Source organism: Puma concolor, chromosome B3 (genome assembly GCF_028749965.1).
Source record: "Puma concolor isolate L17-30 chromosome B3, mPumCon1.1.hap2, whole genome shotgun sequence".
Classification (NCBI taxonomy): domain Eukaryota; kingdom Metazoa; phylum Chordata; class Mammalia; order Carnivora; family Felidae; genus Puma; species Puma concolor.
This window is the reverse complement of record NC_141672.1, coordinates 41690200-41705199: the sequence shown is the minus strand read 5'-3', so window position 1 is coordinate 41705199 and position 15000 is coordinate 41690200. Positions and strand designations below refer to the sequence as shown.

Sequence of the window (15000 nt, the reverse complement as noted above, 5' to 3'; positions counted from 1 at the left end):
ACTATATCAACTTCACTACAATTTCATGAATATGTATGTAAATTTATAAAGAAATAGGGATGTTTACTTTAAAAGTTGCTTTGTGATAGTGCTATGTTTATGTGGTAATAGACATAGTTTTTAAAGCATTCAAATTCTGTGTCATTTTCTTACATAAATGTCCAACAAAAACATGTATTTATCCAATTATTTAACCCATACATTTTACACTAAGGCAATTATTTTTCATAGCACTTGTCAGATAGAGGCATTTTTTTCATGTTTTTGGGATTGTACATGAATGATTCACCTATATAATTTTCCTGTCAAAATTATGAATGTATTTATCTCAATTCAGAACTGTGGACTTGATTCCAGTTGACCAATTTAGAAATGTATGTAATGTGAATCTACAAAACAATAATCTCACCTCATTCAGTGGATTAATCTATCTGCCTAATGTGAAGGTGAGTCACTCACAGATTTTACTTTTTTCTTGCAAGGTTTTCAGTGTGAGTTGTAATCTTATTTACTTTGGGTTAAAATATATTTTTGTGTTATTAAAGAAATTATTCCTAAAATTTTTTTTCACCAAGCAAGAGAAAGTACTACTTTCCAAAATTATTTTGGTTGACCTCAGTGTTATGTGATTGTCTTATAAGCAGTAAATCTTCCTCTGCAGTAGGAGACGGGATAGAAGGGTGCCTCTACGGTGTGGGTATGGAATGAAATTGGAGGACACTGAGGTTCTCAAAGCAGCCTTATTGCCTCCTGTCTTATAGCTTTGGCTGAGCCATCTACAAAAGCCTTTTAAACATAGGGAAGTGGTGATCTCTCCAACTAAACAATTGTTTCATCTATATCGGGCTTGGAGAAATCAGGAGTGCAGATTGAGAAGCTTGAGCAGCTTTCTGGGGTCTCCATTATTTATTTGAAATATTGTCATTTCTTAGCAAGTCAGATTATTCAAAAAAACACATTCAAAGCTAAATACAGACCATTTGTGCCATTTTAACACTGATATATTATTATATTATGTTGTATAATCCATTACATCTTAATAGTTTTTAGGATGTTGATAATCTCAAACTAAAGATATATATACAGCATTCATATTTGAACATCTGATTAATAAGGTATTATTTCTGTAGGTCTTATGCCTCAACTATAATCATATTGAATCAATCATGCCCAGACTAAAACCTCAGACTCACTTGACCAACAGACAGCTACTCTACCAGAAAGTGCCTTCCAGTGGCTATGGACAACAAGGAACTTCAAAAATAAACAGGTACTATTCTTTTTCTCACAATTATATACAATTTTTGTTGGGAGTTTAAAAAGCAGTAAGTCACATTAGTGATAGCAGTAACGTACATTTTCCTTACTTGATACTTATTTTATAGACATGCCAATAATAAATGTCACAAATAAAAAGATACTCAAAATAGCCCTTTGTCATTGCTTTTTCCCTGCTTCCAACATTTCATACCCATTATATAAAAAAAGAAAATGAAGAAATGTTGTATGATTAATGTGTTTTAAATTGAGATACAATTCACATAGCATAACACTCACTCTATGTACAATGCAGTGTTTATTTTAGTATATACACAAAGTTATACAACTACAATGCAACCTCCATCTAATTCCAGAGTGTTTTCATCACCCCACAAAATAATTCCTTCCTTACCCAGTAGCATGAACTTAGGTTTCTTGTAACTTTTGTTTTGTTTGTGTTTCTAAATAATTCACCTGGTCACTTAATGCCCCAGCACCAGTGGAAAAGATACTTTATAAAGAAAATGAGGACATACCTCCCACCTTCCTACACATTTTTGGTAGAACGTGAAGATATATATCCAAGACAAAATACTTTCATTCCAGTTATCCTAATGAAGAGCATTCCTAGTGTTTTCATCTATATTTATTGAGGTATAATTTACATATAATAAAACTCTCCAGGTTAAGTGTACAGTTTGATGGGTTTTGACAAATGTATTCAGTCACGTAACCATTCCTTCAATGGAAGTATTCCCATCCCAGAAACTTGTATCTTGTTATAATACCCTCCCCCCTACCCCACCCCCACACACCCTAGGTCCTGGAAACAACATTGATCTGCTTTCTATCCCTATAATTTTGCCTTTTTCTAAAATTTCATATGATTACAATCATATAGTAAGGAGTCTTTTGTATCTGGCTTCTTTCACTTAGCATAATTCTTTTGAGATTCATCTATGTAGTTGCAAGTGTCAGTAATTCATTTCATTTTACTGCTGTGTTGTATACCATCATATAGATTATATGACAGTTGTTTATCCGTTTTGTGTGTTCTTTAATCTATTTTAGGATATATTAAGATCAAAGACAATATAATCATCTGTTAATCTGTGAGAGCAAAAAAATATGGAGGGTATTATAGATAGAAAAATCCCCAGAATAATCTTATTTTTTTATTCATTTATTATTGATGAGCCATGGGTTGTTTCCAGTTTGTGGTTAGTTTGATCAAAACTGCAATGAACATTTCATTTATACACATCATTTATATTGGGGGCTATTCGTATTTTTCAACAACTTTACTGAAATGCAGTTTACATACCATATTCACTCATTTTAAGTGTATAATTTTTACTAAGTTTGTAACTGTGCAACTATCACCGCAACATACTTTTAGAACGTTTCCATCACACACCAGAAATATCCATCATTGTCCATTTGCAGCCAGTTCCCTTTCCCACCTCTAGCTCTAAGAAACCATTAATCCATTTTCTGTAGAGTTGTGTTTTCTAGACGTTTCCTATAAATAGAATCATATAATATGTAGTCTTTTGTATCTGACTTCTTACTTAGCATAATGTTTCTGAGGTTCAGCATGTATTCATAGTTCATTCCTTTCTAAGGCTGAATATGTTAGGTATTCCATTGTATTGCTCTGCCACATGACGTTAATCCATTCAATAGTTGATGGACATTTGGATTGTTTATACTTTGAGGCTAGTATTAATAATGCTGCTAAAACATTTGTGTAGAAGTATTTGCAAGCACTTGTATTTTTCTCTTGGGTAGAAACCAGAGTGAAATTCTGGGTCACAGAGTAATTTCATGTTTAACTTTTTAAGAAAATGCCAGAACTGGTTTCCAAAGTGGTTGCACCATTTTACATTACTGAAAACAGTTTATGAAGATTCTCATTTCTCCACATCCTCACCAATACTTGTTATTGTCTTTTTTATTACAACCATTCTAATAGATTTGAAGTGGTACCCCATTCATTTATAAGCATTTTCTGTCAATGACTTGGTTTTTCATTTTCTTAAATGGTGTCTTTTAAAGGAATTTAAATTTTGATAAAGTCCAACTTACCAACTTTTTCTCCTACAGACAGTGATTTTGGTGTTGTATCTAACAACTCCTTGTCTATCTAAGGTCACAAAGATTCTGTCATGTTTCATTCAAAAAGGTTTATGTTTTTTCTCTTACATTCAGGACACATTTCTCATACATTTGTGCATGTTATGAGGTAAAATGTTAGTTCTAAATTCATCATTTTACATGTGGACATCTATTTGTTTAAGGTACTACCCGTGGGGCATGTGGGTTGCTCAGTCGGTTAAGTGAGTAACTCTTGATTTCGGCTCAGGTCATGATCTCACACTTGTGAGATCAAGCCCCAAGTCGGGCTCTGTGCTGGGCATGGACTCTGCTTAAGATTCTCTCTCACCCTCATCCCTTGCCCATGCAAGTGCTCTCTCTCTCCCCCCCCCCAAAAAATAAATAAAATAAAATAAAATAAAATAAAATAAAATAAAATAAAATAAAATAATAAAAATAAATAAAATACTACCCTTTCCCCCACTGAATTGTCTTGTTACCTTTGTTGCAAATCAATTGACCATAATTGTAAAAGTTTATTCCTGAACTCTAAATTATATTCCATTGATCTGTCTCTCCTTTTGCCAGTACCAGACTGGTTTGATTACTACAACTTAAAAGTTTTGGTGTCATAGATTATAAGTCCTCCAACTTGGTTCTTTTTAAAGATTGTTTTGGATATTCTGAGTTCTTCACATTTCCTTATAAATAACCATCTTAGAATAAGATGGTTTTTTTTTTTTTTTTCCTGGGGGGAGAAATCTGCTGGACTTTTGATGCAGATTGCCTGGAATCTATTAATCATTTTGAGGAAAACTGCCATTTTAGTAACATTGAGCCTTCTAATCAATAAACATTGAATATTTCTCCACTTATATAGATCTTTAATTTATCTCAGCAATGTTTTGTAGTTTTCTGTGTATATATTTTATGTTGCTTTTGTTAAATTTCTTCTGAAGTATTTTGTTCTTTTTTATTCTATTGTGAGTAAAATTCTTAATTTCGTGCTCAGTTTATTGATGACATGTAGACATTCAGTTAATTTTTAATATTAATTTTTATCTTCTGATCTTGCTGAACTCATTTATTACTGCAATAATAGTTTTTTGGTGGATTCCTTAGGATTTCCTAAATACAAAATCATGTCATCTGAGAATAAAGACGGTTTTATTTATTCTTTTCCAATCTGAATGCATCTTTTTTTCTTGCTTGATTGTGCAGGCATTTGCTTTTCATTTCAAGTAATTCTTTCTGTACTTTGTCTTTACTATATAAAAATAGTTTTTATTTTAAGAATAAAAAGTGATCATTATATAAAATACAAAGATAATATTATTTAATTCTGATATACTAGTAAATTTTTTTTAACTTCAACTTATAGTAAGTATATATCAGACTTTTTATGATATAGCTTGTTTGAAACTAAGTTTATGGGCTCAAACTTACATGTGTGTTTCAGAGATACAACAAACAGTGAAAATTTGCCTCCAATAATGCATAGTTTAGAAGTTCTTCATTTGGGCTATAATGGAATTTGTAATTTAATTCAGCTACAGCTTAATAGACTAAGAAATTTAAAATTCCTCTTTCTACAAGGTGAGTAGCAACACTGTCAGTGTGTTTATTATTAAAAATTGATTTGGGGGGCGCCTGGGTGGCGCAGTCGGTTAGGCGTCCGACTTCAGCCAGGTCACGATCTCGCGCTCCGTGAGTTCGAGCCCCGCGTCGGGCTCTGGGCTGATGGCTCAGAGCCTGGAGCCTGTTTCCGATTCTGTGTCTCCCTCTCTCTCTGCCCCTCCCCCGTTCATGCTCTGTCTCTCTCTGTCCCAAAAATGAATAAAAAACGTTTAAAAAAAAAAAAAATTTAAAAATTGATTTGGTAATCCTGTTTTAATATGCAAATATTAGCATCAACATTTACGCAAAACAGACTGACAAAAATATTTAGTAATCGCTAACGGGTTTTTCTTGGGTTATTTACATAAATAATGTAAATGCGATATTCCAGGGCTAGAGAATACTGCATCTGTAGCCCTAGAAAATGCAATGTGCTGGCACTATATATGGTATTACATCATAATTTATTTTTATATCACAGTTTGGTTAAAAAACCAATAGAAAGTAACCAGTGAGAAATTCACAAGTAATTATTAAACCCAGAATTGGGCTAAGCACTAAGAAATATACAGAAACACTATATTATTTTAATTATATATAAGATCATTGCTCTAAAGCAATTTAAGATCTACCTGTGGCAATATACTGAAAGAAAGATGAATCAGTTCTGAGTAACTATCCATTTCTAATTTAAGTGCAATAAGGTTAGAGAAAAGAGAAATTGAAACATATATGGGACTCTTTGAAAGACTGATAGAACTTAGATGGAAGGTGAACATGACCAAGAGTTTTGCAAGTAGTGGGGAGAAGAGTCACAAGAGCACAACTGTGGTATCTATGGACCAACACTTGAAAAGGGACCAACCTGATAAAAACAGAGTATGCAGTTCTCTGAGAGAGGTATGAAGCTTCTAAACATGATCAATTTGAAGTATAATGCTCATTTTGCAACTGAAAATGAGTAAGAGTTGTAAATCTTTAGAAAAGTAGAATGAGAAGAAAAAAACAGTTTGAAACCTTAGTCTAACAATAATTATTTAATGGCACAGAAGAAAGGTTGGAGGATCCATCACTGAGACATGTGGGAAGATATCTGTATAGTTGATCTGAGTATGGTAACTTTTTTCTGAAAGACAGGCTTTTCTAAATCATATTTTTAAAAATTTAATGCATCTTTTTGCCTATCAAAGGTGCTTATGAGTTGCTTCAAGACCATGGAGACTTAGCCTTAAAAGAACAAGAAACTGAGCACAACAATAACAAATTTTTTAAGATACACTGATGTACAAAAAAAGCAAACAACCTAGCCCTGGAAAGTTTATTTTAATCTAAGAATATAAAAGGGAGTGTGTTCTCTTGCTGTGTCTAGCATGACAAATCAGAGTGGAGCAGCCTTATGCAGGAGGTGAGGCAGCTGACTCTGACAATAATGGCTACCATTAATTGGGTCATTAGGCAAAGTATTTGTTTGCATAGATTATCTCACAAAATCTACACAGCAATTCAACATGGTAAATAATTTTATATGCATTTTGCAAAAAAAGAAATTGAATCTCAGTGGGGTTAAATGATTTACCTAAGTTTGCACTAGTTAATGGTTTTCACCAGTGAATGGTGTCAAACACAGCTCTGTCTGATTCCAAAGCACATGCATTTTCTATCCACACAAAAGACATAGTAAGGGTCTGGGCTAGAGTCGTGTCAGTGGGAAGGGTGAGTAAAAGGTGACTCCAAAATACATTTTAAAAGAAGGAAATATTAGGACTTACTGACTAATTAAACATATAAGGAGATGAAAAATAATTCAAGAGGTTTTCATGATTTCATTAGGAGACTGGGCAAAAGGAGGTACTAAAGCTAGCTAAAGTCATTGTGAAAGGCTGCTACTTTGTAGTAAGGAATGATCAGGTTGTGTTATGACAATTTTGAGATGTAAAAATGGAAACTTTTTCAAGCAGTAGTAATGGACCACAAGTCAAGACTAAAAATTATACCAAAGGAGGTGACAAGTGGAGTCATAAGTGTATGTGCTTACTTAGGAAGTAAACACAGAGAAAGAATAAAAGGCCAAAAGAGATGTGGAGACACCCCCTCCCCTTATATACATCCCACTAATCCCCTGACCCAGCATTAAGAAGGCTGGAGAAATAAGACCCAGTAAAGCAATCATATAAGAAATGTTGAAAGAAAACCAAGAAATGCAGACCTTAGGCCATTTTTTTTTAAGTAGGCTCCACACCCAACGTGGGGTTTGAACTTATGACCCTGTGATCAAGAGTCACATGATCTACCGGCTGAGCCAGCCAGATTTCCCAAGAAATATAAACTCTAAATATCAGAAAAAGAAAGGATGAACAGCCTCAAAGTCAAATGATAGGAAGAATAAGGTCTTTGAAAAAAATACCGAATGTAGAAACTGGATTAAACAAAAAGAACAACATTGGTAATTGTCAGATCAGATTTGTAAACATGCAAAGAGCAAAAATCAAAGTGAAAACAATGTAGAGGGAAGTGGTTGGATGGGCAGTGAAGATAACAGAGGTTGCATACTTGAGGAGCTTGTCCCTAAAAAGCAGGTAAGAGGTCAGAAGGTGGCTAGTGAAGTTATGAGCATATTTGGAGGTTTATAAAGAGATTTAGGTTAAAGACTGAACAGGAGGAGATGATTCTGAGATCAATCAAAGGGAGTACACAAATATAAGCAATGATAAGATGAAGCCTGGCCAGGGTCCACAAGAGACAGATTATGAACCAAACTTTCACCTGTTATGTTAAATTTGCAAGAAGATGAGGAAGGTGAATCTTGGGGGAAGGGCAGAGTGAGGCTGTACGGTAGCAAGTTAGAATCTTAAGGATTAGGAGTCAAATTTATCTAAAACGTAACCATTTAGTTGAATAAGCATGAGTTTTTCAAACAATGGTTAATGTTCCTAGTTAAAGAAGTGTAAGATCCCTGAAATCACATTCAGCATAGTTTGGGAGTTTTCTTTCTTAAATATGTTTAATGAGCCTTCTAAAATGAATCCTGGCCAAAAGTATGCTATGGCAGACATTATTCAGTACTTGAAGCTATCCCATAATGATTTTTATACCACTGGCCTCAAAATATCAAAGGTGACAGTCTAAATGCATAATTTCATGAAAGTAATATATTAACACAACTGAGTCTCTTTTCTCAATCTGACTTATATAAACTTTCTTCATTTACAAGCAAGACACTGGTAAAGTTTCAAAGTCTGTGATTTAGTTCTGTGAACAATTTTATTGAAGGCTGTGATGTTATAAATTTCTCTAAAGAATAGAACAAAATAAGGTAAATTTGCCATAGCTCACCAATTCTGAGACACCTGCTTCTTACTTTTTAACATATCTGAAATCTGACCATGCATTAATGGATAGCATGTCATAGTTTACCTAACCGAGTTTTTTTCTCTTAGTATACATAAAATACTGACCTATCTTGACAACTGTTATTGTCTTAAATTCAATGAAATACGTTACATTTCAAGAAGAATTCCAACATCATGGAATCACACGTTCAGTCATATGTTAGTTTGCTAGGGCTGCCATAACAAAGCACCACAGACTGGGTGGCTCAAACAACATACTTATTTCCTCACAGTTCTAGAGATTAGAAGGGCAAGATCAAGATGTCAGCAAGGTTAGTCACTTCTGAAGGCCTCTCTTTTTGGCTTTTAGATGACTTTTCAGATGGTTTTCCCTCTATGTGCATCTGTGTCCTAATATCTTCTTTTTTTTTTTTTTTTTAATTTTTTTTTTTTAATGTTTATTTATTTTTGGGACAGAGAGAGACAGAGCATGAACGGGGGAGGGGCAGAGAGAGAGGGAGACACAGAATCGGAAGCAGGCTCCAGGCTCTGAGCCATCAGCCCAGAGCCCGACGCGGGGCTCGAACTCACGGAGCGCGAGATCGTGACCTGGCTGAAGTCGGACGCTTAACCGACTGCGCCACCCAGGCGCCCCATGTGTCCTAATATCTTCTTATAAGAACACCAGTCATACTGGATTAGAGCCCACCCCAATGACCATAGCTGCCTCTTTAAAGACCCTACCCCCAAATAGAGCCACATTCTGAGGTACTAGGGTTAGGACTTCCACATACAAATTTGGTGGCGGCAGGGAGGATGTCACAATTCATCCCATAACAAACAAGGAAGATGAAAAGTGAATGAAATATAGTGTGGCATAATAGAAGCAGCATTGAGCTTAAAATGTAAAAGGTCTAGGTCAGGCCTGGTGTTGCCACTTTTATGTCCCTGTGGAAGTCACTTAATTCCTCTGACTCCCAGTTGTCTGATTATTAAAAAATAATATTTTCCCTGTCCCATTTTGAGACTCTAGTAGAAAACACATTTAAAAGCATTTTATCAAGTCAAGGGTCCTCTCATTATCATTATTATTTATACTTACAAAGCTATCGATTGCTACAGTAGAGAGAAATAATGGGTTGTAAAGGATTGAGATTTTATAGAATGTAATGTTTCATTCATTTTTAATTTTTTAATGTGGCTGTGGTGCAAAAATATGCTGAGAAATAAATAACAGCATAATTAAGGTTTATTCTTCCAACTTAACACAACAAATTCATTTATTTTAAAAAATATTTAGATATACCTATTTGAATACCCATTAGAAAAATCAGATATACTCAAGAAGTATATCTTTTGCAGTGCTTTTTTGCAGTACTTTTATACATTTACTTTTGTCAATACCAACTATTTTAGCACTTAATTACTGAACAGACAGATTGGGTCAATTCAGTACATCGTATACTTCACATCTTGATCTCTCAAACGTAAAGGAAAAATTTTAGCAAATGTTATTTGATGATAATGCTACCTTCCCACAAACTGCACTTCTATTTCTCCTTGGAAATACATTCTTTTTAGCATTTTACTTTTTAAAAAATCATTTGATAAAAAATATTTAAGTGAAGATAGGTAGATCTTTGTTCAAAAAGTTTGGGCTCACTTGACATTATCATAACTTCTCTTTTTTCAGGGAATGAAATCAGTCAAATTGAAGGACTTGACAATTTAGTAGTCCTTCAAGAATTGGTAGTGGACCATAACCGCATCAGAGCATTTAATGACAGTGCCTTTGCCAAACCAAGCTCTCTGTTGGCACTTCATCTGGAAGAAAACAGACTACGAGAGCTGAGCAAACTACAATCTTTGGTAAAACTTGAGAAACTCTTCCTAGGATATAATAAAATCCAGGTAACATATTTTTTTTGTTATGAAATTACAAGACTTAGCTCCTCTGAACATAAAGCTTCCAAACACATCAATGAAAACTTTGCTATTTATATGCCATGTAAATACTCCATGAAGCAGAGACATATAAATAGTCTGTGATGCAAAGATGTCCACTCTGCTCCTAGATTTTAAACCCAACCAACCCTACATGTATCCACCTACTAAAAACAAGTTAGCTCTAAATGTTCTAAGGCTCCTCCAGCAGTCCTAAGAGATCTCTTTTGTTCTTGACTGCTCTTGTTCCAAGCTATTTATTTCCACATCTCAATCCCAGACTTCCTCTGGTTCTTTAAACTTGGCATATGTCCTTGGTCTACCTGATATTTGACTCAATTCCTGATAATGGACCTTGACCTGACTTTAATATTCCATCTCTACTGACTCAAGACTTTCTTATGTAAGGTCCTGCTTTAGTTTTACCTGTTCAGATTTCAACCTATCTCCAATGTCCTGTCCCAGTGAGCCTGACAGACTCTCTGCCCAGACACACTATGCAGATAAGAGGGTTGAAGGTATATATAACCTTATACAGCCCTAACATTTCTCTCAGTGCTTTGGTGATGATCTGTTAGCCCACCTCTTACCAATTTTACTGCTTTTGCCTATACCTCTAAGACAACCTCAAAGACAAAGTAAAATGTGGATTGTCAGCCAAGAACAGAGACCAAGTATATCTTCCCCACATTTGATCAGTATATAGCATAGTGCCTGGTACAGAGTAATTATGCAATCAATATTTGTTTGTGGCTCTACTTGCTACAGTTTAGAAAGTCTTTTCTATAGTGATATAAAAGCCTGTTCAGGGCTAGAAGGAAATCATGAGCACTGTCCTTTTCTACATAGCAACTAGGAAATATACATACAGAGAAAAATGGCATACAACTAATTTATCAAGGTTCAAACAACATTCATCTGAGAAAAGACTTCCAAACTGGCAATGATTCTTGCAAAGCTTTATTCAGAGGAAATCTAAACTGGGAAAATTGCAATCCTAGGGAAAATCTTTCCATTAATAGCAACTGAACTGACACAAAGGATTGTCATATCAGACTTAACATGAATCAGATCATACCCAGTTTCAAGCTTTACTAATAATTTCAAGGATACACAGGGTCTGGGACATTACTGTGGCTTCTCAGATCCTTTCTTTTTACATACTGTCTAGCTTACATTGAAATATAAGATCTCCAAGGGAGATTATGTGTGACAGATTTTGTGTGAGTGATCTCTTATAACAAGGGAGTGTTTCATTTATGAAATACCTCCACTTTATACTTGAGCTTACATGATATTTTATAGGGAGCCATGCCTGATAATTCTATACTTTTAGGTTTATTTGCTCTAAGCAGTCCTTAACCAGGGAGGTACTGCTAAGAGCATCTCATAAATAAGGACCTTTTTCCTAGTAAATATCATTGGTCCATTTGACAGCACAGCTATTTATCAGCATAACAGAGAGATGAGACCAGGGAACCTGCTTTTTCCCAGGAGTATATGTGCCCCCCCTCCCCACCCTCCCAAATCCCTACAGGAATGAATGAATGGCAGAATGGTTATTGTAACAACTTCCTCTCTAGTAACTCAAGCAGGATAATGCCCAGTCAAGGTTATTTTTTATCAAAATTTAATATAGCTAATGGACAAACTACATGATAAACCATGGGAAATTATACATACATCACCGAGTGAAGGGGTATTGATTGTTTAGTGATCAGTCCTCTTTTGTTTATTTTTATTCTTGAAATAGTATTTTTCCTAGAACTTAGATTGATCATTTTACCATCAAACTTATTCTATTAATATTATAGTACCTTAACATGAGCATACATTCAGCTGGGAAAAATGAACTGAGATGTGTAAAAAGGTTAAGTTAGAGATTCTGTTTAACTGAAAATATTATGTTCTTCAAAATTGTAAACGCCCCATTCAAATTTTCTTTGGGGGAGAGTTTTTTCCTCTGTATTCGTACCAACATGGGTAGGTGACACCAGCATCAACTTCTACAAATGGGCAATCAGATCAACCCTTGGGTTGATAAAGACTTCTAGAATAGAAGGGAAAAGGCTTAGAAAAATTAGGAAAACACTTCAAATGAAGGTATATGCAGCCCTACATTAACCTACTTTAAAATCTTCCATAAACTGCATATCCTTGATAACAGATTCTAGTGTGAAGCTTTTCACTTAGCCATCATGACCCATAATGTAGATTTGGAAAATTGTTGCCTGTAGTCCTGCCCTTGCAAGTAAAATACCAGAAACACAACTGAAAGGTGAGTTATTTAATTCAGCTTTACAGTCCTAGTTGATTCCTGTGTCTAAATGACTCCCCTATCTGGCATCAGACAACCGTGTCTACTTTTAAACATCCCAGTAATCACCTGAAGCTGGAAATGACTCTAGGAAATAGTCCATTGCTATTTCTTGCCTTAAATGAAAGGCCCCAATCTGAGCCTAACTAGCTGCTACCTAAGCTATTACTATGATTGCCATAAGTGCTTATTCTGAGAATGTACTCAAAAGATAACAACCATTATATTTTGGTTAATGTTGAGCATCTGACTTCAGCTCAGGTCATGATCTCATGGTTCATGAGTTCAAGCCCTGCAACAGGCTCTCTGCTGTCAGCTCTGAGCCTGCTTCGGATCCTCTGTCCCCCTCTCTTTCTACACCTCCCCCACTCATGCTCCCTCTTTCAAAAATAAAAAAATAAACATTAAATAAATAAATAAATAAATAAATAAATAAATAAATAAATGGTAAGTCATTAGCCCTCTTTCCCAATTATGAACATATTAGTTTTCTTGATATATCTTTACACCAGCATTATCATCCACATATTTAACACCCTGTTTCTCATATTAATATCTTGACATCTTTGATTAGAAATACTTCACTACTAAACACTGTTATACTCTGTTTCATTTGAGAAGATGATTGAGAAAAAGACTTTTCATATTTCTATGCTTTCCAGTCATGCTTTGCTTCCACAAATAGGAACTACCTGTGGGTCAAATACATAATATCTCTATAGATAACTGTCAGAGATTTTCCAAAGTCGTCCTAAATTTATGAGACTTCTATGATCAAAATTGAAAAGATCAATCACTGTAGTCAAATTCTACTTCCAAATGGTCTAAAATAGGTCTAAATGTTTTTATAGTTAGTAGATGAATTGGCTATGTCTACTTGTCAATCCAAATAAGAATAGGAGCATATCAATAACTTTATGTTATTACTATAAACTAGCAGCAAACTGAAGCTGAGCTTGTTGCCTAAATTTTTACAGAAATAGCATATAAAAAATAATTTTGCAAAACTTAAGATATACTCACAAAGTTTCACCAATGATAGACAATGTTAAATAATCCCATCCATACAGAAGACAAGTCATTCAACCAGAAAAATAGTTTTTCAACTATAAATACTCCCAGAAAATATATCAGGATGCAGTCCATTCAGTATCACATGTGCCTTTATGGCTAAGGTGTGTTTAAAATTATTTAGACCAGGGGCGCCTGGGTGGTGCAGTCGGTTAAGCGTCCGACATCAGCCAGGTCACGATCTCGCGGTCCGTGAGTTCGAGCCCCGCATCGGGCTCTGGGCTGATGGCTCAGAGCCTGGAGCCTGTTTCCGATTCTGTGTCTCCCTCTCTCTCTGCCCCTCCCCCGTTCATACTCTGTCTCTCTCTGTCCCCCAAAAAATAAATAATGGTTGAAAAATAAAATAAAATAAAATTATTTAGACTGGATTTACCTTCTTTTCCACACTTCTGGGCCAATCCTCTGGGGAATTAACCAACTATAATCTCAGCTTTAGATCATAACTTTTCTGAGAAGAAATTTGGTCTTTTCTTGCAAGTGCTGCTATATGGCCTATATCCCATGTTAGAATATTGTCTTTACCAATCATGCATTTTGAATTAATTGTACATAGATCTGTCCTTAATCAACATTACAGGATTTGTCACTCAAGCTCACTTTGGAGAATTCAGCCATGAGCTAGCTGTAGTCCAACACTTACATATGATTACTTCAAATCAGTGTATATTTGAAGATTTTGGATCTAACCAAATAATAACTTATTAACTTTGGAACAGGATATGACAGAACTGGAAAAACTTGATGGTATCTCTTCTCTCAGAGAGCTTACAGTTTATGGCAATCCAGTGAGTATGTTATTTTTCTAATTTATCAGTTAATTTATTTATAGTTGTATATAATTAATTTTTATATGTGAGAATTTTTTATCTGTTCCCATATGTATAGACAGTTATCCAAGCACAATTTATTGAATACTGTCCTCTTACAACTTGTTATAATATAATCTTCCATTGTCACATATAAAAGGATCTGTTTCCGGATTCTATGTTGTATTCATTGGACTACTGTCAATCCCTGTACCAGTATTATACTGTGTTAATTATTAAAGTTTTATATTAAGTTTTGGTGTCCAGGAGAATAAGCACCTCCAATTTTCCTTCTCTTCCTCCTTCTCCTCTTTTTCTTTCTTCACTGTCGTGGCTGTTCTTGGGCCTTTACACTTCCTATGAGTTTAAGGAAACAGCTTTTGAAGCTATGTGAGAGTCTTATTGACATTTTAATTGGAATAGTATTGAATATATAAATTAATTTGGGGAGAAATTTGCCATATTTTCCTGTTGGAGGCTTTGGAAGGATTAAATAGGTAGCACTTTTATTTACCTAACATCTGAACGAATTGACAAATATGACAGTGGCAGATAGAGA

General features: G+C 34.8%; 2 protein-coding genes across 9 annotated transcripts in view; one reads left to right on the top strand and one right to left on the bottom strand.

Annotated features, from left to right (window-relative positions):
- LOC147579927 (uncharacterized) overlaps positions 1-15000 on the bottom strand; it is a 67816-nt gene that overhangs the window by 5153 nt on the left and 47663 nt on the right. The window lies entirely within an intron of this gene.
- LRRC9 (leucine rich repeat containing 9) overlaps positions 1-15000 on the top strand; it is a 127059-nt gene that overhangs the window by 83235 nt on the left and 28824 nt on the right. For 7 of the 8 annotated variants that reach the window (XR_015252334.1, XM_086709625.1, XM_086709624.1 and 4 more), the window contains 5 exons: positions 338-446; positions 1131-1270; positions 4817-4953; positions 9997-10214; positions 14352-14420. Coding sequence is in view for 7 of the 8 variants with exons in the window: in XM_086709625.1 (XP_086565751.1) it covers positions 338-446; positions 1131-1270; positions 4817-4953; positions 9997-10214; positions 14352-14420 (673 nt within the window). In the remaining variant the exon portion in view is untranslated. Of the gene's footprint in view, positions 1-337; positions 447-1130; positions 1271-4816; positions 4954-9996; positions 10215-14351; positions 14421-15000 lie in introns of those variants that run through there. The other variant, XM_086709627.1, reaches the window with a different exon arrangement.